This window comes from Hirundo rustica, chromosome 7 (genome assembly GCF_015227805.2).
Source record: "Hirundo rustica isolate bHirRus1 chromosome 7, bHirRus1.pri.v3, whole genome shotgun sequence".
Lineage (NCBI taxonomy): Eukaryota > Metazoa > Chordata > Aves > Passeriformes > Hirundinidae > Hirundo > Hirundo rustica.
Window position 1 is genome coordinate 33,096,824 of NC_053456.1, and position 26,049 is coordinate 33,122,872.

At 40.9% G+C, this 26,049-nt stretch overlaps 1 protein-coding gene across 5 annotated transcripts in view; it reads left to right on the forward strand.

Annotated features, from left to right (window-relative positions):
• DIP2A (disco interacting protein 2 homolog A) overlaps window positions 1-26,049 on the forward strand; it is a 91,098-nt gene that overhangs the window by 36,680 nt on the left and 28,369 nt on the right. For 3 of the 5 annotated variants that reach the window (XM_040069191.1, XM_040069195.1, XM_040069192.1), the window contains exons 4-20: window positions 1,723-1,842; window positions 6,441-6,686; window positions 10,238-10,366; window positions 10,937-11,056; window positions 11,943-12,140; window positions 12,973-13,064; window positions 13,342-13,452; window positions 14,202-14,325; window positions 14,580-14,689; window positions 15,104-15,206; window positions 16,146-16,210; window positions 16,532-16,625; window positions 17,055-17,174; window positions 17,860-17,974; window positions 18,879-19,018; window positions 25,203-25,339; window positions 25,825-25,905. In XM_040069191.1, the coding sequence (XP_039925125.1) occupies window positions 1,723-1,842; window positions 6,441-6,686; window positions 10,238-10,366; window positions 10,937-11,056; window positions 11,943-12,140; window positions 12,973-13,064; window positions 13,342-13,452; window positions 14,202-14,325; window positions 14,580-14,689; window positions 15,104-15,206; window positions 16,146-16,210; window positions 16,532-16,625; window positions 17,055-17,174; window positions 17,860-17,974; window positions 18,879-19,018; window positions 25,203-25,339; window positions 25,825-25,905 (2,105 nt within the window). The remainder of the gene's footprint in view (window positions 1-1,722; window positions 1,843-6,440; window positions 6,687-10,237; window positions 10,367-10,936; window positions 11,057-11,942; window positions 12,141-12,972; window positions 13,065-13,341; window positions 13,453-14,201; window positions 14,326-14,579; window positions 14,690-15,103; window positions 15,207-16,145; window positions 16,211-16,531; window positions 16,626-17,054; window positions 17,175-17,859; window positions 17,975-18,878; window positions 19,019-25,202; window positions 25,340-25,824; window positions 25,906-26,049) is intronic. The other 2 variants (XM_040069196.1, XM_040069197.1) reach the window with 1 other exon arrangement.

Consider the following 26,049-nt stretch of genomic DNA (forward strand, 5'->3'; position numbering starts at 1 on the left):
TTGGTTGCACAAAAAGCTCTTCTTTGAGATAAGCATCTACTTAGTACATTCCTGAGTCTTGTAGGAACACACAGGTGGGATAGTATATTTGCATGTATACATATTTTAGATTCTGCTCTGAACAGATTATCTGCGAGGAGCTGCAGCCTGAAAAGTGACGTTATTGCTGTGAAGAACTCATTGGTGTCTGGGACCATAGCTCAGGGATTCTTGTGATTCTGTAGAATCCATTTGGCCAGACTGAAGGGCATGTTCCTGAGGAAGGGCCTTTTGCCAAGCATGACCAAAGGGGGTTCAGGGCTAGGACAGAAATGGTGCTTTTTAAACAAAAAAAAAGAGAAAAAGTACTGTAAAATACAGCATTTTACCTGTAGTCATCACCAAGGTAAATCCCTGTAGGTACAGGGATAAAGTAATTCCACTGTATATTATATGTAAGTTGTGTGAGTATAGATAGGTCTGTCATACACACTTACACACCTACAAATAGTTTCATACCTCCAGATTTGTCTACCTGTTACATATTTGCATCTTAACAAAAGAATACCTTGATGCTTACTGAAAGAATATGTATTTTCTTTCAAATTGAATAGTTGCATTCTGAAAACCTTGTGCAGCAGTTTCCGTGTGGAAGAAAGGTGGTCAGCCCCATCCATAATCATGTACTCACTTCTGGGCTCTGTCCTGGTTTGGGTTCTGTCCATTGACAGGGCTTGCCCCACTCAGCAATAGCAATTCCTTTCTTGTGCCCTCTGTCATTACTGTTCATTTTCATATCTCATTGCTGTTTTCAGTAAATTGTTCCTATCTCAACCTATGATCTTTGTCTTTTGTGCCTCTGAGTAATTCTCCTCTCCATCCTACCACAGAGGAGGGAGAGGGGGCAGCAAGTGAGCAGTGCCTGTCTTGAAGTGTTTTAGATTGGAGAATGCCACTGCTAAACCACAACAAGCCCATTTTAACTATGTTTAAGTATATACATGTTGTATTGTGCATTTCACGGGTTTGAGTCTTAGGTGGTAAGTCAAAGTGTATTTTTGGTCTGCCTCATTCCTCCTCAACATCTGTTCACTTCTCATGAATTTTTTTCTTGCATAATTTTTAGCTTTTGACACCATTGGAATGTAGATGTCAAAGAGAAAAGGCTGCAGAAAAATCACTGGAATACATTAAATTTTATCTGCAGTGAAATCTTGATTGAACACTGAATTAGGGTAATTTTTACTTTCAGGAAAGTGAAAGCTCTGTGTGTCTTTTCCCCAATTCTTCATATAGAATCATAGAATTTTGTTAGAGTTGGAAAATATGTCTTGAGTCCATTAGTCTCTTTTTTTTCTGTTTTTTATTTGTTTTATTGTTTTGTGAGAACTTCAAGTATGTATGTACTTGTACTTCTTTTCCCTTCCTGGATTTTAAGGGTGGATAGTCAAATGCTGTTGCTAATGTACAGAAACTGCGTTGAAATTTCCCTCCGAGTGAAAATAACTGATAGTTCAAAAGTAACATATTGGGTACTCTGTAACTGCAGTGTTTATTTCAGGGGGGTTTCTGAAATGCTACTCACAGAGCCTTTTCAGGCTGATTTCATGAGGAAAACTCCTATATTCTCCCTCAGCTTTGGAAACCATTGCTTCTGCACTGGATTGGGGCTGGAGGCGGTGGTGTTGTTTCAGTCTTCATGCTTAACTGAAATACTGATGGTTTTGTTTGTTTTCCATACAGATGTCCACACTGAAGCAGTACAAGCAGCGCTTGCAAAATATAAAGAGAGGAAGATGCCCATGCCCTCGAAGAGACGCTCCGTCCTGGTGCACTCTTCAGTAGAGACATACACACCTCCAGGTACACGCTGAGTGAACACAGGGAAGCTGTGGCTATCCCATCCCAGCAAATGTCCAAAGCCAGGCTGGATGGGGCTACCTGGGATAGCAGAAGGTGTCCCTGCCCTAAGTTGTTAGTAGGTTGCACTAAAGTTCTGTATCATGGCTGTATTTCCCAATAATCAGGTCTTGGTTGGATTTACGCTGTGATGTTTTTCCTCGTGGTTTTTTGTGCCTCATCTAGAGATGGTGTAGCTGCTGAAAGTCCGCATGAAAGCAGTCATAGAGTGAGCAGGTGCCCTTTTTGCATTAAGTATGTTCTCTTACATCATAGCTCACTCAGAGGAGATAATCTAGGCAAGCATGTCAGAGCTGAAAATACCTCATTTCACATTGCAGAAGCTTCTTCTTTTAAAAGTTGAAGAGAATACCAGAGCATTAAGTTGCTGCCTTAATTGCAGAGTACTCATCAGATAGTTTCAACTACTCAGTGGTCAGAAAATCATACACTATAATTGTTCAGATTGGTTATGGCAGAATGCCTTCTTTAATTTTTTAGGGGGAAAAGGTAAGCTTCTGTTGTCTCACAGTGAGTTTTCTAGAGGTGAAGAAAATCATACTGTGCTGGCCAGCCAAGTGGTTTGAGGTTAGTGTCTTGTATACAAAGAAGAGGGATTTCCTAAGATGTTTAGTTTTGAGAACGTGCACATGTCTTTTGTAATGTGGCCCAGCAGCAGAAGCACACTCACTTCTACTGTCCTTCTCTGTCATTTCTAGTTCTTCTGTAAAAGAAGAGTTCAGGTATGCTGCCCTCCTGCTTTCTGAGCCGTATTTCTTTCTTTCTGTTCTTCCCATTTAAAGAGAATCCCACTGCAGTTTGCTAGTCACACACTTAAGTATATTATTTTTGTGGGTTCTCCAATAATTGCATTAGTTAATAAACAAGAACCTTCTGTGTTCTTATATATGGTCTTTCTTGACCTTTAATGTTTTTGCCTAGAAGATATGTTAAGTATATTTATTAAAGTATATTTTATTTATAAATGACTATTAAAAAGAAGCTGAGATGCTGTGGGGAGGATGTTAGGTTGTGTGCCAAAAGGTGCCCTGCTGACCTGCAGAGGAGCGTGGGGCATGGCAGGTGGGGCAGCCCAAATAATTCCCCGTCCCAGGAGCCACCAGCCTGTCCCAGACCTGTCCCAGAGCCATCTGCCCAAGCCCAGAGGGGCCCTGGGAACAGCAGCAGGCAGGAGGGCAAGTTCAGGACTCTGTGAGGGGTGCCAGGCCTGTCCCTGGAGAGCTACTGCCCCTGTGGCCAGGTGTGAAGCCCATCAAGACCAGTCAGCACTAGAGCACCTTCTGGACTGGGGGAACCCACAGCGGGGTGGGGACACAGTATGGGATGCAGGACAAGAGTATTTGGGACCTGTGTGAGTCTTGTTACGGGATGTTAAGGTGTGGGAATGCAGACAGGCAAAGGGGCAGGCTTAGGAAGGAGCAAGTGTGGGGAAAACAGGATAAGAGGATCAAAAGGGCTGGTGGTGTGTAAATGGAACACAAGCCTGGCCATGTCCCTGAGCCTGCACTCCGTGCTGTACATGTGTGTACAGAGCAAGATGAGGCCGTGGGATCTGCATGTTTTTGTGTGTTTGTGCTGCTGGAGTGTCATCTTCTAACGTGCCTGTGCAGGTGGTCAGCAAGGAAGCCAAGTGTGCTCACACTGGGATTGAGCAGGGGGCAGTGGCACCCTAAATAATAGCAGCTGAAAACTGGTGGTTTGACCACCACAGGGACGTGGTCATGGCCACAAGCCTGCTGGAGTTCATGAACTATTTAGACAACACTCCCGAGCACATGATGACATTCTTCGTGTGCTCCTGTGCAGGGCCTGGAGTTGGATTCAGTATTCCTCGTGAGTCCCTTCCAACTCAGGATATTCTGTGAAGAGTTAAGTGCCTCTAGAATCTGTCAAGCTCTTTCTGAGAGAAGGTGTTACGAGATCCCCTTATCTCTGTAAGAGAATGGGCCACTGGATGAGTTCTGAATCATGGGAAACCAGGACATTAAAAAATATTCTAAGTACTTTCTTCAGCTATATCAAATCATAAAAATAACTATCTTATTTCTGGCCTGCTTTTATTTGCAAAGTTAGCTCAGCAAGAAGGCTCCAAAGTTGCAAAAACCAGAGTAGAGCTGAGCATCTAATCCTGATCCATTTACCCACTGCCTTAAGTCCTTGTATTGGCAGGAGTTAATGCAATTAGAACATGCTTTGGTATTTGTAACTGAAACTTTGTTACAAACAGCTATCATCAGGTACCAGGAAGGAAACATTGGATTCAGGTTCTTTAGGCTGAGGGTCGTGAGGCACTGGCCCAGAGAAGCTGTGGCTGCCCCATCCCTGGAAGTGTCCAAGGCCAGGTTGGACAGGGCTCAGAGCAGCCTGGGATAGTGGGAAGTGTCCTTGCCCGTGGCAGGGGATGGAACAAAATGAACTTTAGGGTCCCTTCCCGTTCAAACCATTCTGTGAATCCATGTTTCTCAGCACAGCGTTAAATCAAAATCCAACCTCTGGCTGGCAGTAAGGGAACTACTTTTATCAGTCACCCTTCCAAAAATTTTAACATACTTTTGGTTTTGTCCTATTGAGTCTGATCCTTCCCACACGGATTTCCTGTGATCAGAACTGGAGCTGAGCCTTCATGCTAGTCTGGCTCAAAGAGGGGTGGCTTCTGTGACTGCCTTGGATCAGCTCCCAGGCAGGAAGAGCTGGAAGCCAAGCACACAGTATTCTGTCACTGTTCTGTCACCACACACCAGGATCCATGGATTAACCCTTGCCACTGCCACAGAGCTGTTGCTGGGGTGGCCTTGCTACTTCATGGTGTGTTTATGTTTTGATATTAGAATGCTTTTACCATGGACCCTCCATTTTTGTACACAGACTTCATTTGTCTTGAATCTGGGTAAGGAGATATTGTCAAGAGGGTGTATTCTGTGGGAAGCCTGATATTTCTGTAGTTTTATTTCTTCCTCTGAAGTGGTTATAAATTGCAGATATGGTGATTTGGTTTGGGCTTTGTTTTTCAATCCCTGGCTGTTCATGATCCCATCTTGTTCCATATTCCTGGGATTATTTATTTTTGCTTTCTGCCTAAAAGAAGGGGAAGATTGCAAGTAATATGGGACAGATTTGGCTTCTCTCCAGGAGCAAATGGAGTCAGCTGCCAAAACCTCCGAATGTGGCAGCAGACCGAAAGCATCACATGAGACATAGACCCAGGAATGAGGGTGCACCACAGCTGAATCTTCTTAGAGATCTGTTGTTCGGGTATTTTCATTCAAAATTGTCATGTTTGATGAGGGAGGTCACATAGTGAGATATCTACAACTTTAACTTTGAAAATGCCATCCAGATAATGGGATTCTTATGAAATGGTTTTTTTGGGTTTTATGATTTTAGACTCCTAAGAGAAATTATTCTGAAGTTATTGGAAATGCACATATTCTTGAAATTTAGAAAATTAAAGAGCTGGTAACTGAAATGCATTGCTCAAGATGAGGAGTAGCTTTTTTTATGTTGCTTCAAGAAAATTATATGGAATTGTATCTAGATGAACAATTATGTGTTCAGAGAATTAAGAGAACAGCCAAAATTAAGGTTGCAGAATTCCTGATGTAACCCACCCCAGATTTTCATGTCTGGGGCTCTTAGACCATAGTAACAGACACCCTACTTGCAAAAGCATTTGAAAGATCAAGTCATTAAAATTCAGCAATTTCTTTATGAGGGCAAGATTTTTTTTCTATAATAAGACTTTCTGGTTTTCACTCAAAATCACAAGGGATGTATTTTCTAGATATTTAGAATGACCTTTTTATTTTTTCTTGGATGGATAATAAATAAGGAAAGATTGCGTGCCAAAGGGAAACGTCTGGAAAGTTTTAAGTAACTGGATAGTAATTTAATTAGGAGCCCTTTTTCAGACTTCTAACAACAATAAATATACATCTAGAATGAAAAGATGCTTTACTAAGCATTTCTGTGTATTACTCATTAATATCAGTTTATGTGGTGAAATTACATGCTTTGTAATTACTCTTTCACTCAACTTCAGAACACCATGGTTTTTTTAGGAATTAGTTCTCAAAACAATTTGTCAGAAGAATCGGAAAGTGAAGAATTCCTTCCCCTCAAAAAGAGTAAAAGAGAAAATAACAAAGAAAAAATAATGGGTTTTATTCAGGTGTGATGAGGTAAAATTTACCTGTTCAGTACAGAAATTTTTTTTCAGCGGAATAGGGACAGGATGGGATGCTCGCTGATCCTCTGCTGTAGCCTTTTTTAACTCTCATATCATTCCAAATGTCGGAGGTAACTGAAGCTTTGCTCCAATTGTGTTCTGGCCCTAATGTATAGAAGTTGTTGCCGTAACCCAAACAATGGCAGCAAGAGGGATTTGTGTGTGTGAATATCCCATTCCTTTAGTAGGTGCCCCTCACGTGCAGCACGTGAGAACGCTGGGCAGAGCACGTGGAGCACGGCCAAGTGCCGTGTTCCTGGTGCTGGGTCATTCCCATTCCCACGTTACAGGCCTGTCATCATTATTTTGACCACAGACACATCGTCAGCATCAGAAGATGAGGGCTCGTTGCGGCGGCAAGGGCGGATCAGCTCCACTCCGTTCCAGAGCCATTCCAACGTAGAGCCCTGGCTTAACCGGGTCATTCAGGGCTCCTCCACCTCATCCTCTGCATCCTCCACCTCATCTCATCCTGGAGGGAAACCTGCTGCTGCTTCCAATCCCGCTCCTGCCACCACTGCTGCCACTGTGCTTGCAGATCTCATGGCACACACCCAGATAGGTCAGTAAACCTGCCAGTGTGCTTGGAATGAAATCACATTACAAATCCCAAAGCAGGGCTAAACACAAAGGTCTTCACCGGGAGGTGCCTGTGCATAGCCTTAAAATGTGTAATTCGCAGACCAGGTGGGTATGATGTATATGTATTTAACCCAAGCCAGTTGCTCATGAGATCTGAACGTGCGTTCTTCTTGGTAAAATGCTTTGCTTTACCAAGAAACTAAGGTTCAGTTTTAGTGGATTCCAAAGCAGAATTTCAGAGGAATCCTGGTGTTGGTGCATGCTTCCCAATCTGCATGTATTTACTCTAAGCAATGTCAGACTATGTATTTTGACATGATTCAGTTGGTAAGCACCCAAAAGACAGAAAAACACACAGTCTTTGGGAAAATTATGAAATCAGAGGTACTAACCATTAGGGAAATGTTTTGCTGTTTGTACAAAACCTGTAAAGAAAACTAATTTTTCATATTCCTATTTCTAAGCTTATTAATGAGAAATTTGCGATTTTGTTTTGTATTTGGTGGATGTAAGGAAGAGGTAATCTGTCACCACTTCACTTTGAGCCATTCTGGATTTCATATTATGGATTGATAGGAATCATGTTTAACCCCTTAAAATTATAAAGTCAATTACGGCTAACCTTTTAAGCTTAACTTTGGGATTGATGAAATTCTTAATATAGCTGTAAAAACTTACAAGATACACAAATGTAGCACAGCATCTTGTTACGTCTCATGCCCCAGGCCAGATAGATGTGTCTATCAGGACTGTTAAATCAACAACATTGTATGCAAAATCAAGTCTTTATTAAAGAGCTGGAGTCCAGCATTTAAGCAGCTGAACGTTGGGCTGAATGCAGGATTAAAATTTCATTAATGGGAAATATTTATAGTATCTAGAAAGAAGGAAGCTCGGGGATTGTTAAGAGCTGATCTATTAAAATATTTATAAAGATAAAATTTCCAGTGCCTTTGACAAAAAAACACCCAAAAAACAACGACAGATGAATTTTCACATAAGAATGGTCTTCCTCATTTCTGCAATGCTTGCCATGTTCTATCAGTTTTCATTCCTAGCTTGGTAACATTCTTGCATGGCCAATATCAGTTCAGTTGGGACATTTTTGCTGTCTGCATGTACTTTCCCTAGCTCAGAAGAATATGAAAATGTACTCAGTTCTTACACTGCAAACTTTTGTGATTCTTGATAAATACTCACATACCTTCTAAAAGGGGCTTTGATTTGTCCTAGAGCATAGAAGAATGAATTTATTTTTTCAGATAGTGTGCTGATATCAGCAATCTGAAAGGCATCTCACATATCTTAATTGCCATGCCCTACTGAAATATTCTGTTTTGGTTATGTACTGAATAGCTATTCACAGTTTTGAGATGTTGGAGAATTTAAATTTAGCAGCTTGTTCTCTTGCAGCTCATCTTCTCCGGCCTGCATTTTTAATGATGAGCTCAAACTAAGTTCCCAGGCAGCAAACTGCAGTGTTGGGAGTGCAAGGTTACAGTATTTAACGGAGTCAGATAGAAATATGCATTATTTTTAAGATGTCTGTCTTTCATGTAATAGCAGCAAGGACAGCCCTTCATGTTGAGGGGCTTTTTTTTCTTTTGTAGTTTTTGGGTGTTTTTTCCCTTCGTTTTGGGGTTTTTTTGTTTGTTTGTTTGTTGGGTTTTTCCGTGGGTTTTTTGGTGGTTTTTGCTTGTTTTTTTGGTGTTCTTTTTTTAAATGAATAAGGCTGACAGTATGTCTTGGTTTTTTTCAAGATCACCATATCAACTGTGGAGTGTTTCCCACCTTGGCTTAGAGCAGCTGGAAGTATAGATCATTGTGGCTTTTAATTCTCTGTCATAGCCCATTTGTTCTTACTTTGGACACTGCTCTCTTGCGTTTATCTCTGTCTTTTCATCACTAATGGGAAGGTCCTTCAGTCTGAATCCAATTAACCTTTCTTCCTGAAGTCACAAGTCCGCTCACGCTTTTTTTTTTTAACTCCTCACCGCTTCTCTTACCCTGCTGTGCCATGGTATGATACAAATTAATAGCATGGAGTCTCATGGGCATTTATTAATAAAATGCTCAAATGATTAATTAAGCTAATGTGGTTTTTATCTGAGGATAAATCCTGAAAATGGAACCTATTCCTTCTCCTTACATAGTGAGACATAGCTAGTCCTTGCAGGGTTTGTCAGGTGGGAAGTGGGAGCACTTGTTCCTGTGGCCAAGTTGTGTGCTGCAGGAAGCCTATGGTTTGGGACTTTGGGAAATCCAAGGGGAAAAAAAAGGAAAAAAAAAAAAAAAAAAAAAAAAACAAAAAAAAAACCAAAAAAAAAAAAAAAAAAAAAAAGAAAAAAGCAACTTCAAAAATGTATAGAACAGAGTGAAAGCATATACATGAGGCAGGTGTACACGTGGGCTCCCTGTGGGTCCTGTGCAATGATTGTACAGGTCAGCTTTACACATTTGTCATCTTTGTGGTTACTGGTTCCAGGGCATTTTTCTGAGATGAAGTAACACTTTCTCCTTCATGTACCTCAGCCACATGAAAGGAATTTAGCCTCTGCAATGCAAACATTGGCTTTGCAGTGAGATCCATTGGAAAGGATGGGAAGGGATTTAAGTTTTTCTCCTGCTGATCCCTCTCAAACCACTTAGAGCTGGACTTGTGGCTTGTGTGCCAGCTCTGGAAATGTGGGACCAGTGCAAAAAGCACTTGCTATCTTGGGGCTGATCACTGCCTCAGACTGGGGGATAATGAATGTATTTCACAGCACTGCCCAGATCTCCCTCTGCTTGGAGTTTTTCTGGCAGGATTTGTGATATGCTGAGGTTCTCCAAGGGCTGTGTCTACAGAGGCAGCTCCAGCCCTGGGCAGCAGGGTTTTCTCCAGCTCTTCCCTGCTGCATTCGTATTTTTACTCATCACGATTCCAAATATTTCACTCCTCCTATTCTTGTTGTCTGCTCTTCAAACGCTTCTCAAAAATACTGCCATTTCCTAACCCATTCCATTCAAAACCATTCTATAACCTTGGTTACAGTTTTGGAATGATAGCAGCTTCTTACAGGGGCAGTTAATGATAGGACAAGGGGGAATGGTCTTAAATTTAAAAAGAAGAGAGACTCAGATTAGGAAGAAGTTCTTCCCTGTGAGAGTGGTGAAGCCCTGGCTGGCACAGGTTGCCCAGAGACGATGTGGCTGCCCCATCCCTGGAAGTGCTCAAGGCCAGGTTGGATGGGGCTTGGAGCAGCCTGGTCTGGTGGAAGGTGTCCTTGTCCACGGCAAGAGGTGGGACCAATATGAGCTTGGAGGTCCCTTCCAACCCGAACCATTCTGTGACATTCCCTAAGCATTGCTCTACAGCCAGGAAATGGGGCACAGCTCCAAGCAAAGCAGGCTTGTGCCTCCAGGTTACGAAGAGGTTCTCTCTCAAGCTCCTGTGAGGATTTGTGAAGTACCCTCATGTAAAAGCAGTTTTGATTATGTTGATTCTTAAGGTGTCTGATAAGCTCCTCTATCTGTCTTGCATTTCTGCAGAGAACCACTCTGCCCCCCCTGATGTGACCACTGGCCTGGTGGAATACCTGCACCACGAGCGCCCGCAGGTCGCATCCGTGCGAGGAGTGCCCAGAGGCTACAGCAGCAGCATTCTGGAAACTGCAGATGGTGATTGCATTACAGACCTCCTACTTTTCCATCTGTGTCCCCTTGTATATAAATCTCCATAGGCATCTTAATTTTATATTGCCTCAGAGATTTAAATGTTGGTAAATATAAAAGCGTGTATTTACATTTAATTGAACAGACACCAATGAAAATCAGCATTTGACACGTTTTGTGTTGTGATTGTTTTTACAAGCCCTGTAAAATATTAAAAGATTCACTCGCTTTTTCCAAGCATTCAGATGCTTTCAGAATGGAATGTATATTAAGGTGTAGTAAATAACTAAATTCCTGGAGAAAAAGACCTTCTTCATGTTTCTGTTGAAGTCTCATGAAGGGGTCAGTGGTTTGAAAACTAAAATGGAATATGAGAAAGTGTCTTCATCAGCCAGGTAGCCAGGGAACAGTGTTGTTTGAAAGGAAATAAATTCATGGTGGAAACTCTTACTGATTAAAGCTGTTTTCTTCCAGACAAGGTACTCATCCTGAATGACTTTTCCACCTGAAAGTTGTGTGTGTTTTAGTGTATTTTGGTTAATATATGATAAATAATAAATCTTTTCCTTTTGGCAGGTGTCCCAGTGAATAGCAGAGTGTCCTCTAAAATCCAGCAGCTGCTAAATACTTTGAAACGACCAAAGCGCCCACCTTTGAAGGAGTTTTTTGTGGATGATTTTGAAGAACTGCTAGAAGGTTAATTTTCTTTCAGATATGTTTTTTACTCCTTGTGTAAGTGGTTCATGACAGAACTGTACTTAGCAAGTGTTGGTTTCTTCTTCTCAATAGAAAACTAGTCCTGGTAAAATGAATACAGGGGAGCAAGAAAGGTCATATGTTATCACAAGTGGAAGATAATCTTTAACTCAACCCTCCGACTCAGTGTGACATTCATGAGCATTTACCACTGGAGTTTCCCTGTTACTGGTGGGACACTTGTAAGATACAGTGTTTTTGTGATTCTAGTCTTTTGCTGAAGTTTCTCCAGGTGAACTTCCATTGAGGTGCACGTAATTGTGGAAAGCATCCCTTGGAACTATTAATTTTGCTTGTTGTCTGCATTGAGTGTTCACAAACTTCAACCAGGACTTTGCTAACTAAGATCAAGATACTTCACTTTCTGGAGTAGCTTGGAGCAGAATTTTAACAGAAGGCCTTTATTTAAAAATATATTGTTGGACAGGAATAGTGTCATTTTTCATCACCTGTTGAGAATTCAGTGAAGCAAAAATCAGTGTCCAGATGTCACTGAAGCTGTTGTCTCTGATAACCCTTCTTGACTTGTGGAGGCTTTCATTGAAATAGATGCAGAGAACAAGCAGCAGAAAGCAGCAGCTTTCCAAAGTAGAGAAAAGTGGGCTAGAGATTCGAATTCTGATCTTTCGATGACGTGGAATCACAACTCTGAAGTGATGGTCGCTGTTTTTTGGGAAGCCAACAGATGATTAGCATAGCATCATCGTAAAGCAGAGGATGTAGTGATAGCGCTGAGGAGGAGGTGAATGGTTCATAGAATAGACTGAAGTGAAATTTACACGTTTTGTACCGATTGACATTTCCCTTTTACTGTGCTTGGTTTTAGTGCAACAGCCTGACCCAAATCAACCAAAGCCTGAAGGAAATCAAGTGAATGTACTTAAAGGGGAACCCCTGGGGGTTGTGACCAACTGGCCTCCCTCGCTGCTGGCTGCTCTGCAGCGCTGGGGAACCACCCAGCCCAAAGCCCCTTGTCTGACAGCCTTGGATACCACTGGGAAAGCCATCTATACCCTGACCTATGGTACGTGTTGGAGCCAGCTGTGAGGAGGAATTAGGTGTTCATCGTGAAACAACAGTTTGCCTTACTTCAGAGGGACTGCCTGTGCTTGGAGACGGCTGTAGGAATGTAAATTATGAATTCATTGTATATGGAAAACGTTTTTAAAGAAACTAAGGAAGGGAAAAATGTTTATTGCAAAACATATTGATTCTTTCCAAGAGGCTATTTGTAAATCTCATAGAATTGTGGGGGTTTTTTTTCATAAAAGAGCACTAAAAATAGCCCAGTGTAAACTGAGAGGTAGAAACAGATGAGAGTTAAAGCACTCTTCAGATTCCCAGAGGAGACATTCCATTTTAACATCTTCTTGCACAGCCTTATGGAGAAGACTCATACCTCAGGAGCATAATCAGCATGTTAATGGTGGGAAGTAAAACTTGCCTGTATTAGTGAACTAGAAGTATTATAGTAAATAGCATTTTGGGGGAAAATAACTGTGTCCTTCAGGATAGCTCACTGCAGCATTCATTGTATAATATGTTAGAATGTTAAACTCTATTGTTTGCATTCTCACAGATGAGGGATGCAGGAAATGTAGCTGAGCAGCTGCATTAATGTAATTACTCTGCAGTGGAGTTTTGAGTGTTGTTTAGAGTATCATGTTTAGTTTTACATTTAAAACAGAAAAAAAAATAAAAAGGTAAACCAAAAAGAAGCCAAGTTCTAAATTGGACTTGGACTTGGACTTGGCCAACTGTTCTGATATAGTCAGGCTTAGTGCTTGTGTGAGGGACTGAGATTTGCCAATTAAATTTTTAGTTTCTGCTTCTTCATTTCTTCCTTTATTCTTTAGGCAAGCTATGGAGTCGAAGCTTGAAGTTAGCCTATACCCTGCTAAACAAGCTAACCACTAAGAATGAGCCCCTGCTGAAGCCTGGAGACCGGGTAGGCTGCTCTTGGAAGTGGTCCCTATGGATGAAATACTGAGGAACAGCTTTAGCTGAAGAAACCCTTGTTAATAAAACGTTGTGAAATAATCATTACTGTCACTTGGAATAATACATTGTCTTAATACTTAGTATTTCTCTGCCTGGTTATCTATGAACCTGGTTATCTATGAACCTGGACATTGTTGTGAAAATTTTGTTCCCCAAATTAAAAAGCAGCCCCCCTCTGCCAAATGACAAAAAAAAAAAATTCTAATTTTACTATATTTTTGTAGGTAGCTCTCGTATTTCCTAATAGTGATCCAGTTATGTTTATGGTGGCATTTTATGGATGTCTCCTGGCAGAACTTATTCCTGTCCCAATAGAAGTTCCACTAACAAGAAAGGTAAGGCAGATACATTCAACATTTTTATGGTTTGATAAATAAATGAAGTGTTTGTGTCTGTGTGTGTATGTCTAAATCCTGCAGTCCTTACATGGGGTCCTTCAGAGCCTGCTCTTTAGAAAGCATCAGGCAGACTGTTCAGTCTACATTCAGTGCTTGGAATTATATTCAATTTTTAGTTAAGGAAAGGGGGAAATAATATTGAGGTAGTAATTTTAAGTATTTTAGGGTGTGTAATTGTAGAAATTATTTGAATTCATTATTTTCAATAATGCATGAGGAAGTATTTTTCTGAATATGTCAGAAAGGTGATCTTTTCAGCTCTCTTGCTGAGTAATGAGGCAGGCAAAGACACCAGAGTTACTGGAAATACAGGTATAATCCTACACACATGGAGATTGTTGGGGAAGAACTAAAAAGCTACAGGCTCTGCTCCTCAGTGTCAGGTCTCAGAAACAGCATCAAACCAGTTTTCTGTTTTAGCAGAATTTATAAACATCCCTATTGGGTTCAGGAGGGATATACAGCCATTGCTTCTGACACTGCTTTCTTTACTAGACCTGCTGCAAATCTTAGCTGGCACTAAACAAAACTAAATTTTCTCAGTCATTTAAAGGTCTTATGGGATAGACTTTTGTTTATTCCTGTGATATAAATTCATTTAATGTTTTCTAAACATGAAGAAGTTACAACAAACTGTCCAAAAGCTTTGATTTTTGTAATTTTGCTATTTCTTTGTTTCCCTACAGGATGCTGGCAGTCAGCAGATTGGGTTTCTTTTGGGCAGCTGTGGAGTCACGTTAGCTTTAACCACTGATGCCTGTCAGAAAGGCCTCCCAAAAGCTCAGACTGGCGAGGTGGTGACATTCAAAGGTGTGGTTTTATTTTTTATGGGATAAAAAGCAGGTATATTCATTGTTGCTGTCAGACTTCAGATTTGGGGGTTGCTTTCATGGTTCTTACACGTAAAGAGCTGCCTTGATTGTCATGGCAGTGCTTTGTGCTGTTTCTTCCTCTCTGGCAAGGGATTTTGCCTTTGCTTGCCTCCTGTCACTACCCCTGAATACTGGGGGGAAAAACTGGTTTTTTGGAACTGTGGTGACATTAACTTTTATTTTTCTTTGAAGGCTGGCCTCGTCTCATTTGGTTTGTGATTGATGGGAAGCATCTGGCAAAACCAACCAAGGACTGGCATCCACAGGTCCGGGATGCCAGCGCCGAGATTGCTTATATCGAGGTGATCCAGTGTAATGTGATATCTTCTGTGGTTACTCTGTTGTAGTTTATGTGATGTTTTCTTCCTTTAAACTCTTGATACAATAAAACACATGGCTATAATATTTTAAACTGTGAAATGCGAATGTTTCCATCAGGCTGCCAGGCATCTAGACTGTCAGTTGAGTGACTGTGTGGAGTCAGGGTGAAGATTGGGGATAATCAGCATTTTGGGATGCTCAGGACAATTTAATTGGACCAGAGAAACAGATTTTTTTAGCATCTTAGTTTATTCTGTGGACAGAAATATATTTTTATGCTAACTTTTTAAATTTAAAAAGCTGGGTTTGTTTTTGTAATATATTTTCCATTCACTACTGTAAATTTTCTTGGTTTTGCTGTTAATCTAATGCTGGCGTACACTTTCTCTTCTCAGTACAAGACAAGCAAAGAGGGCAGCACAGTGGGCATTACTGTATCTCATGCCTCCATGCTGGCACACTGTCATGCCCTGACTCAGGCATGTGGTTATTCAGAAGGTAAGTTACATAGGTGTAACTTTAAAATTATATCGACAGCTTTGCATCTTCAGACTATTTATGTTGCATAATCATGTCTGCTGCCTTCAGAGAACTTTAGATACAGAGTAGTAGATTCAACTGCAAAGGGAAAGACAAACTTCTTCATTCATCAAGGGTGTGATATGTGAAAGAGCATTAAGCCACCTGTGAAGTCGTAATCAGGGAGGGGATCTCCCTCCTACCTAATCATGTCCCCCAAAAGAACATCTCCCCAGGATGGAATATAGTGAGAGATCTGCTTGTTTGCAGTCATTCTTCCAGTGAACAGCCAAGAACTGCACTTGGTTTTGACCATCTGCATAGCATGCATCTGTGCTGCTATTTAACCAAGTACTTTCCTGCATACATCCATCCTACATCACAGATAAGCAAGTTTTACCTAATCAATACAAGATATCTGTCAAAAATCAGGTTGAATCCTAGATTTAAAATCTTTGATTCTTATTTGTTTTTTTGAATCACATAAGATACTCAAAGTCCTCAGAGAAAATACTCAAGAAAATTTAGTAGAGCCATGGTGATATTTCTTACTGGATCTAATTCTTTTAAATACAGATTAACTTTTTCAGTTCAGCTGAAGAAGTTTGCTTCAAGACTAAATTTTCAGTCTGCATAGTTCATTGGCAGATGTGACAAACACACATGGAAGGGGTATTATAATGAATCAAGGTCTTAAATACCTTGTGCTATTCTAGTCTGGTAATCATAATTCAAAGGTGATTGCAGTAAGTAAAACAAGCCACTTGGAGCTTAAGCGGCCTGTTTGTTATAGGCAACAGAGCTTTGGTTTCTTAGCAGTCATGGAAGTTTTGGAGTTGCTTTAACAAATATTTGAAGTTCTTAAGTATTTTTATAAATATGCTTTTTGAATCTGATATTTTTCTCCTTCGCTTTCAGCTGAAACACTAACAAATGTCTTGGATTTCAAAAGAGAGGCTGGCCTTTGGCATGGAGTGTTAACAGTGAGTATTGCAGGAAAGGCAAAAAACTGCAGCAGTTTGCTTCTTTCAGTGGTAGTGTACTGGTATCAGAATGAGGCTATAAATTCATTAGTTCTCTAAAATGGTTTTTGTTTCAATATTTATATTTTTTCAGAATAAACTGTTGCTTTTTCAGTAACTTGTGCAGCTTATTTTTTCAGAGTATGCACATAGTTTTCACTGCCAGTTAACTGTGAGAGTTATGCTGTAGCTGTGATGATGGGGGGATTTATTTAAGCATTGTTACATGTTCTATATATTTTAAGCCACTTGGAAGTTTATTTTTGAATTTCTTTCTTGTAGAGTGTTATGAACAGGATGCATGTCATCAGTATTCCCTATGCATTAATGAAGGTTAATCCACTTTCCTGGATACAGAAAGTCTGCTCATACAAAGGTACCCTAGAAGATTTTTAATTCACCCATCTCTTTTTGGGTTATTAAAACCAAATTAAATAGTTTGTGCAAAATGTCTTTGTACGCCACTGAGCACCTCATTTCAGTATTCTGTGTGCTCATAGTTTCACTGACGAGTGACATTGATGGCTTCTTCTGAGAGACCTTTAAAGAAACTGTGCTTCTTAATACTTGAATTTATAGCAAACATGCAAATTCTGTGATCAAGTCCATCTGGATATATTGAGTATACATGTTATAGCAGTTGAATATTTGGCGTTTGTATTTGCTTTCTACATTTGTAGGGTCATAAATTTTGTGTGTAGCTTCATAAGTTTGTGTAAATACACAAGAATGTTTACATAATTTTACATAAATTGGTCTTTATTTTGTTCTGCACATGCAGCATAATGATTGTTTTCATTTCCAGCCCGTGTAGCAGTAGTAAAATCCCGTGATATGCACTGGTCACTTTTGGCTCAGAGGGATCAGAGAGATGTCAGCCTGAGCTCCTTACGGATGTTAATAGTGGCAGATGGAGCCAATCCATGTGAGTATGGATGCGTTTCCTGAGTGTCCATCTTGCCAAGATTCTGTTTGTTGTAAGCCCTGTGTCAGAGCTGATGCTTGGGGAGTTAAGCAGTTTGTTCTGTAGTAAAACACTATTTGTGTGCCAGTGATGCCACTGCTTTTTTATTGCTGTTTGGCTATATTTACCAGTGTAAATTCATTTTTTGAACTTCATGTTTTCATAAGTCCTATACTCTTCTATTAATTGAACTGGTACCTATGAGATATAAATGTAGATATAATCCACTTGGGGCTAAGTGCTAGAGGCCTGACAGAATTGTGAAGGTATGTCAGAAACGTTTGATATTTAAGTGTCAAGTGGAAGAAACAATCAGATCAACAATAAGAAGTTGACATAAAGTTACCCTGATCCCTGAAGGACTTTCCATGATACTAAGTGCTGGTGAGTGCTGCCAGAGGAGGAGTATGCAGTTGGGAATTTCATTCAGTGTAGCTGTTATTCACTAGGAGCTCTTTTTCCAAATCTACTCTCTTACAGTAAACTGGAATGCCTTTCAGACAGTTTGAAAGAGTATTCGGTTTGTACATGAATGCAACAGTATTTATATAACTGAGCTGAGAGTGAGCACAGACTTTGAATTCCAGCAGCTCAAGCTTTCCTGCTCTTAGAAAAATGTTTCTAATTATGTGTTGGTTCTTTCTAGGGTCAATATCTTCCTGTGATGCATTCCTGAATGTATTTCAATCCAGAGGTTTGAGACCAGAAGTAATCTGTCCCTGTGCTAGCTCTTCAGAGGCACTAACTGTTGCTATTCGCAGGTAATTCCTTTTCTGAGAAGTAAACTGAAGCTTTTCTTGACTATTGAAATGTGTCATAGAATCACAGAATGCTTTGGGTTGGAAGGGGTTCAAACCCCCTGCCATGGGCAGGGACACCTTCCACTACACCAGGTTGCTCCAAGCCCCATCCAGCCTGGCCTTAAACACTTCCAGGGATGGGGAATCTCACGTTAAGCTGATAGTCAGAAAATACTATGACCCAAATAGAGGTGCCCAAAAACCTAGGCAGAGGAAATAAGAAGCCCACAGGTGTTGCCTTCACTGAAGAATGGGTGATTTTTGTTTGGTTTCTTTAAAAAGTTTAATATTTTCTAAGACTAGTCAGGCAGAAAGTGTTTATTTCATGCTTTGGGAAAGTGTGGTCTCATCCTCACTGAAGTTATTGGAGGGCCTTTTAAAATGCCTTCAAAACAAGACTTACTTATTTGGGAGGAAGAAGATGGTGAATCCTCAATCAATTGCTTATCTATGATGATTTGTAAACAGGGGCCTAAAAAAAATTGGTTTTAACTGGTCAGAAAAATACCATTGGATTTCTGGAGATAGCAGTGGATGCTCTGAGAAAAGGAAATTAATTATTAATAGATATATGGATGGGATGTGCTGTAATTTTTTGATAGCAGTTCTGATCAGAATGTGCTTTTTCAGAAAGTCACCTTCAAGAAAACTTGAAACAAAAAACTTAGAAATTTTTATAGAGCTTTGTTTTAGCTCTTTCTTAATTTAGTTACTGTATAAGTCTTGAACTCTTGTTTGTTCAAAGTGAGAAACTATTCTTTTTCTTAACCCTACCGAGCCTGAGAAACCAGCACAATGTTTTTACTGACCCTATTACCAGTGTTGGTCTGTTGATTCATATCTAGCTGGACTTTCTGTCTTCCAGACCTTCTGAACTGGGTGGCCCCCCTCCAGGAAAAGCAGTGTTATCCATGAATTGTCTGAGTTTCGGCGTGATCAGAGTGGATACGGAGGAGAAGTTGTCAGTGTTAACTGTGCAGGATGTCGGGCAGATTATGCCTGGAGGTAGGAAAGCATTTTGTGCTGGTTGCAGCATATTCCACATAAGTTATCTTTACTATTACACTTGTGTGCATGGAATAAATAAATATTAAATACCTGTAAGGTAGTATGAGTTATGTTTTGACATATTACCTAAACACATGATGGATTAGAGTTTCATGCACAATCTGAATGACTGTAGATTTTGGTTATGGGCAAATGCTTCTGGCTCGTTGCAGAGTTGGTTTTGGAATGGAATGTAATGTAGTGGAATGGAATAGACTAGACTAGACTACACTAGAATAGAATAGAATATTTCAGTTGAAAGGGACCTCATCTCAAACCCTGCAAAGGTGATGGAACAACTAATTCTAGAAACTATTTTCTCATGCCTATGGAGAACAAGAAAGTGATCAGGAGTAACCTGGATTAACCTATTTCCTAATGACATCTGTTGGCAACACTGTGATTCCTGAATCAGGTAGAGCTGGGTATTGTTCCTCAGCCAGTTAATTGAAGCAAAGGGATTTTGTCTCATCCTTGTTCTCATTTGAGACCCAGCTGCATTTGGAGATGAGAGCACTCTGAAGAAGGTTAGTAAAGTTAGGGTGCCAAACCAGACCTAAGACCATGAACGGTGCAATGAAGGATTGGACACTTGGTGCCATCTACTCCAGCTTTTGGGCTGGCACTGTAAGGTCCTATGGCACTGTCTCTACTACTAGCTTCAGGCCCTGTCCTGATCTGCTCTGGTGTGCTTGGAGAGGATGAAACACAGATTTTTTTTTTTAACTCTCCTCACTCGTCAAGTTTATTATGTAGTTACCAAAGAACCAGATAGATTCTGGTCATGCCTTTGGCACCTTTGTCTTTGCTATTCTTGGTCTCCTTATGAACTTCCTGCCTTGCAGAGCTGTGGTTCTAAAGCCCTGCTGTCTGTAGAACAGGCAAAGTGGGGACTCAGCTTGTGTGATTTCAGCAACAACCTCTTCTCTGTGCACCAAAGTCCCTGATACAAATAAGACGAGGTAGACCACTTCCCGCTCTGCTGATAAAAATTTATCCATTGTGTCCAAGTCTCATTGGTCTTGTTTAATTTTCCTTATTATCTCCAGAAGCCCTTTGTCACTCCTGCAGTCAATGGTTCAGTTGTTGTTATTGAACTTAAATTCAGTATAGCTTCTTTCTGCTGAAGACTGAGCAAAAGCTCTGCACTTTATACCAAAATGAAGCAGAGAAGTCACGTGGTTGTTGTGTAGCTTCTTTGAAGTTTTTGTTTTGTATTAAGATAATTTGAAGTTGGTTTAAAAGTCCATAATAATTTCCAAGAAAGGCAGTTGTAACTTCAGCCTCACAGTTGGACTTGATCTTAAAGGTCTTTTCCAACCTAATCAATTCTCTGATTCTGGGGCTGGCATCAGTGTCTCAAAAAAAGAGTGATTTTTCTGCTTCGACTAAAATACAGATGGCATGTGCTGCTACTGCTGTCTGTTTGGGGTGTCCACATTACTGCTGTCCCTTTGAAGCCTCGCTGAAATTCAGCTGTGCTCCCAGTGTTTTCCTTAGATTATAGGTTAGACACAGGGACATGAAGGGAGCAAGTTTGAAAGCCCTTCAGGTAGTCATGAACCCTTTGGTGAACTGACTGAGCTTAAACTCAATGTTGCTGTTGTTCAAAAAAGTGGTATTAGATGCAGGATTAATTGAAATCTTTCCTTGTATCAGTTTATCTCATGTGGCTCCCCCTCAATGGCCCCCTTGCTACCAAAAACCAGGCCATGCAAAACCTACCCAGGGATGCTCCTGGCCTTGCTGTAGGCTTGCTCTCACAGCAAGGCATGCTTGGCTACACTAAGGCACAAAGCTGTCTGCAGGTACTCTTCATATTCAATTGTTGGAGTTATAAGTCCCCTGGGTTAATTCTCCACAGAGCATCTGCTCAGTGGCAGCTTCAAGTCTGCCTCAGGATGTTGGAAAAGTTCCCTGTTTGCTTATGGCTAAGTAATTTCACCTCATTATGGGTTGTCGAAAAACATGTCTCTGTCCTTGGGAAATGCCTGATTGAGCAGTCAGAGGGATCTGTGAAAAAACCCTTCTCCTTTGTCAAAATTCCTTGGAGCATTGTCTGGCAAATCTAGGGGACCATTCTGGATTAGGGGGCCACTGGCATGCAGTGATAACACTACCATAACTTTCTACACGAGTAAGGAGCATCAAGTGACTTGTCTTTGGGAGGGGAGAACAGTTAAATGCATACTACTAAGTGCTTCAGAGTGATATGACTTGTAATTGATGGCTGTTGCTATTTGAAAATACAGTAGTAAGTGGTAAAACTACTTGTAGGTTAAGCAGAATTTGGGCAACTTAATTCATAACTCCTTAAAACTCTGATTAGCTTTGAGCTGTCAGAATCAGGGGCAGATTTGGTTCAATTTATCCACGTTCTAAGAATTCCACCAGAAATTTCTCTGTACATTCCTTAAGTCAGAATATATGTGATAGATTTCATTATAAAGGATAATTGATAATTTTTGTCTCTTAAAAAATCCTCTAGAGTACGAAAGAATTCAAAAGACCAGCAGCTATTTACAGTGGTGTGCTAAATGAAAAAAATGAATGGCTTAAGTAAATGAATGACTTAGTTTCAAATGAGTCTGCATGTACATTCTAACAGTGGAGATACTTGTGCCTTACTTGGTAAGATTTATGCTTTTTCCTGTGTAGTACTCATGGAGGGTGTGCTCTTGTCCAGTCTGGCTTGGTGTTTGGCATACAGGAGAGAACATACCACCACCTGTTCATTGCCCCTCTGCTGACTGATGAGTCTTGATCTGCTTTTGGGTTTGTTTTTCTTTCTGAAGGCTTTGTTCCATCTTCTCATCCCCACTGAACGTGGAAGCCTGCCCTAGCCTTTCAAATACTTTGTGACATAGGAGCTCACATACCTGAATTTGATTTGGAAATGGTTGAGCCAAATGGTTTTGATCCCATCACCTGTGAAGATCTCTGGCATGCTTTATTCAGAATCTACCTGGTTAAAAGGTCACGGATAAAATGTCCACTCACACTCTCCTTTTCTTCAGATCTTACTTTTTTTTTCTGAGATGCTGAGCCCTCCTGCTCAGGGGTTCTTATTCAACGGAGCCATCAGCACCAGGGTCACGTGTCACTGCTGTTTAACCCATAGGCCATTCTTGATGGCACATTCCCTTCACGTTCATTATCTACCATGAATGCCCATCACAAGGGCACATCACACTCAAGGGGAGTGCCAGCATCCACAGAGAAATCTTCCCCTCAAAGATAGCATGGGAATTCCTAAGAGAAAATCTGGTATGCATTCTGGTGGAATCCTGTCCTGGGGGAATGATGTTTTACTCCACCTGTGGACCGTCTTGGGCTATTTTGCATCGTTTCTGTCTGGGACTGGCATTGCTAAATTTGGCATCTCACAATATTCAGTTCATTTCTTCAAACTGGTCTGGTAAAGATGGTAGGGAGAATGCCAAACCTCTTTTCTTCTGCCCATTCTCAGCCTCCAACTTTCACATCAACTGGAATGTGATTGCCATGTTATCTGTCATCTTGGAAGCATATTATACCTTCAGTTTGAGCCTGGATATGTTGCTTAGGGGATATGTTAACTGCAGTTAAGTTTGTCTCCCTTCTACTTCCCAACTAATCCTTTCCATTCTTTCACCAGGATCCTTTCTTTGACAAGAGCTAACACTCTTGAATATGAAAGTTCTAGATCCCTAGGGCCTCTAATCATACAAAGGCTGGTTCCTAGAAACAGTGCTGCTGCTGCATCAGCTACTTTCTTACACTCAGGCAGAAAACTTGTTTGATACCAAATCTTGGGCTTTGGCAAGATGATCTTCTGCAATGAACAGAATCATGTTCTGGATTGCAACTGCATTCAGTATCTTTTCTCAAAGTTTAGGGAGATGGTTCCAATTTCCTAAATGTAGGATGCGCACATTGTCTCCAGCCCATGGATGTCTTGTGTTTCATTGTTTCCTCTGTCCATGTCTCAGCAAACATTTGCCTAGGTTCTGGTAATTACTGCAAAGCATCTTCACTGCAGAGGGATCTGGTTCCTTTACCTCTGTGGAAAGAGTTGTTACAGAACAACTTGCTGAAGTTTTCAGTCTTTTTCCTTAGATTGTGGGTTAACTCCACCTCTTTTCCAGCCCTTAGAATTTGTCATATTCATCAGTTGTCTGTTCCTCAGGGCTTCAGTCCGTCACACAGTGGCACAAAAGCCACTGCAGAACAACTCTCAGAGACTTGTGCCAGTGCGCACTTGGGATGAGATGTTTTCTTCCAGTTTAAATGTTACACTTTAGGTGCTCATGCTTACCTCTAGAGCCTAGATTTATGTTCATCCTCATCTAGGAAGTTGGCATGCTTTATGCCTATTGCCCTTTAAAGAGGAGTAGGAAGAGATTCAGGTCTGCATTTGATATCCCCGTATGCTGTTTTTCTTAAGGATGAGGTTTCCCTGGAAACCCTGGAAATACCTTCCACAGTGATTCTGGAGGCATTTTATCCTGGCAGTTTAGTATTTTTCCTAAGGCTTCTTGCTTCTAGAAGAGAAATTCTTGCTAAAGACTGTAATGCAAGAGTAGCCATTGTCTGTGGATCCACTATGAAATGCTGGAAAGGGAACAAGAGAGCACTTCCTGACCCTCATCATTACCTTTGGTCACAGCTTTCTGCTGTGCAGGTCCCTGGCATTCTTCTTGCATTCCTGCTGTGCTAGTCTTGAAACATCCAGAGCTGAATCCAGTCTTTGGCGGGGCGTCAGCGTCGTCCTTTGCACAGCAGGATTCTCATCTCCTTGGCAGGTTCGACTGCTGCGAGTCACCATCTGTCAGAATGTACATGTGGACTCATTTGAAGAAAGAAAGCTTTCTTAGCTGGAATCCGTGTTCTTCGTGATGTGCAGTCCACATGTACATTCCTGTCCCATCTGCTTTTCCTTTCTCTTTAATTCTTTTTCAGATGCAATGCTGTTGAGAGAGACTGAAATGGTGGTAGATGCACTCTCTTGTATGTCACACATGAAGCAGGAAAAGGAGGAGAAGCAAGAGTAGAGGCTCCACAGATACTGCAGAAGGGCAGCCTTGCAGTATAACCTGGCAGCACAGAGCTGTGCCTGCTGTTAGAATGTACCTGTAGACTACCTGTATCATACATTGGTTACTGGTAAGTATTGTTTTTTTTACTTGATCAGGGTGATAGGATTGTCTTTTGGCTTCATGGACGGAACATCATTTAGGGACTGCAGGCTGATCCGTTGGTTTTTCCATGTTTGTGAATGCAGTGAGGGCTGTAAATCTGTTAATGCCCACAAACCGTGCTTTCTCCAGTTATTAACACTTCTCTTTGCATCGTTGTTTAGTGTTACATACAGAGTTCTGATGTTTGCTCAAGTTCTTTCCTGTAGTAATAAACGATTTCCTCAGTTCCAGTTGACCACTGAGTTTTATTATTTTTCCCTCCTAAATTGCAAAATATGGGGCTTTGCATGACTGATAGGTAGTTCATACCGTAGATTTTAATTCCAGGCATCTAGTTCACACAAATAATATCCAGAAACTGTACCAGAATTTGAGTAGCATCTCTTTACTTAGTCACCCAAGGTTACGATTCCATGGTTCCAATAGAACTGCTAGTTGTTCTAATAGGTAATGTTTATGAAACCAAGATAATTTAAAGGTTGATCTATTGGTAGGGTGAATGATTGTCTCACCTGTTCAGACCTAGGATGTTGGCAATTGGAAGATTTCTCTAAGGTTTGAAAATGTACCCACAATTCTATTTTACTAGCAGTCTTTGGTCCATGCAGGCAGCAGAGTTGGCTTTGCCATATTTATTTTATATTGACCTGGGCAGATTTATTGATTCCTTTCTTGATCTTGAGTCTTAAAATCCCTCAGTCCATTGTGCTTCGGATTCAGCTGCAGCTGATGTGGAGGCTGTGAAGCGCTGTAAGAAAAAAGCATTGCATTTGTGAACTTAATCTTGGAGAACAGATTGCACAGGCTGTCAAGAAGCTAAAGTGAGCTCTCTTACATGCTGTGTTTTTGCTGTAGCTGATGAATATTTGATGCTAAAATCTTTATCTATCAGTGGCAGAGCACCACCTGTGTCAGCTGCTGGAGCAGACTAACACTGTGATTCTGTGTTCTTCTCTGTGCAGCCAGCATGTGTGTTGTAAAGGTGGATGGGACTCCTTATCTGTGTAAAGCTGATGAGGTTGGAGAAATATGTGTGAATTCAGGAGCAACTGGGACAGCATATTTTGGCCTCCTCGGAATCACCAAGAATGTATTTGAGGTTTGGATTTCTTTGTAATTGTTACATTTCTAATATTTCTTCTTGCAAATAGACTTTTATTCCTTAAAGTCTAATTCCTTTTGTGTGTGTGTGTGTGTGTGTGTGTGCGCGCGCGTGTGTTTTATTGTTTGATTTGGTTTGGTTTTTCAGTTAGTCAGAAAAAGGCCCATGCCAGGTACACTTTGATTCACTCATAGAATCACAACAAAACATTCTTTTTCTTAGAACCAAAAATACCAAGTGTTATCTGTAGTCAGTCAGCTGCTTCTGTATTCCACAGCCCAATGCAGTGCCTGTGTGAGCATTTAAATTTATCTTAGCTCTGAATTAACACAGTGGTCTTATGTGTAGTTACCTGAAGGCATTTCAATCTCTCTGCCCGTATTTTTCCTTGCAGTGGTACCCCATTTCATGTATTCTGGCAGTAAAGGAGTGAAAGTCCTTATCAGTCCAGTGAGTGTCTGAATGCTTCTGTGTTCTTCCAGGCCATCCCAGTGACGGCAGCTGGCATTCCTGTATCAGACCAGCCCTTCACAAGAACAGGATTGCTCGGCTTTGTGGGTCCTGTAAGTGTGAACAAGCCCTCAGGGCCCTACTTTGTCCTGACTCCCATCTCTAAAGTGATGCCCCTGAATTTATCAGCACTTTCTGTCCGGGCACTGACCTTCTATAGATCTTGAAAGTATTGTTGGCTTGAGTCAGGCATGTAT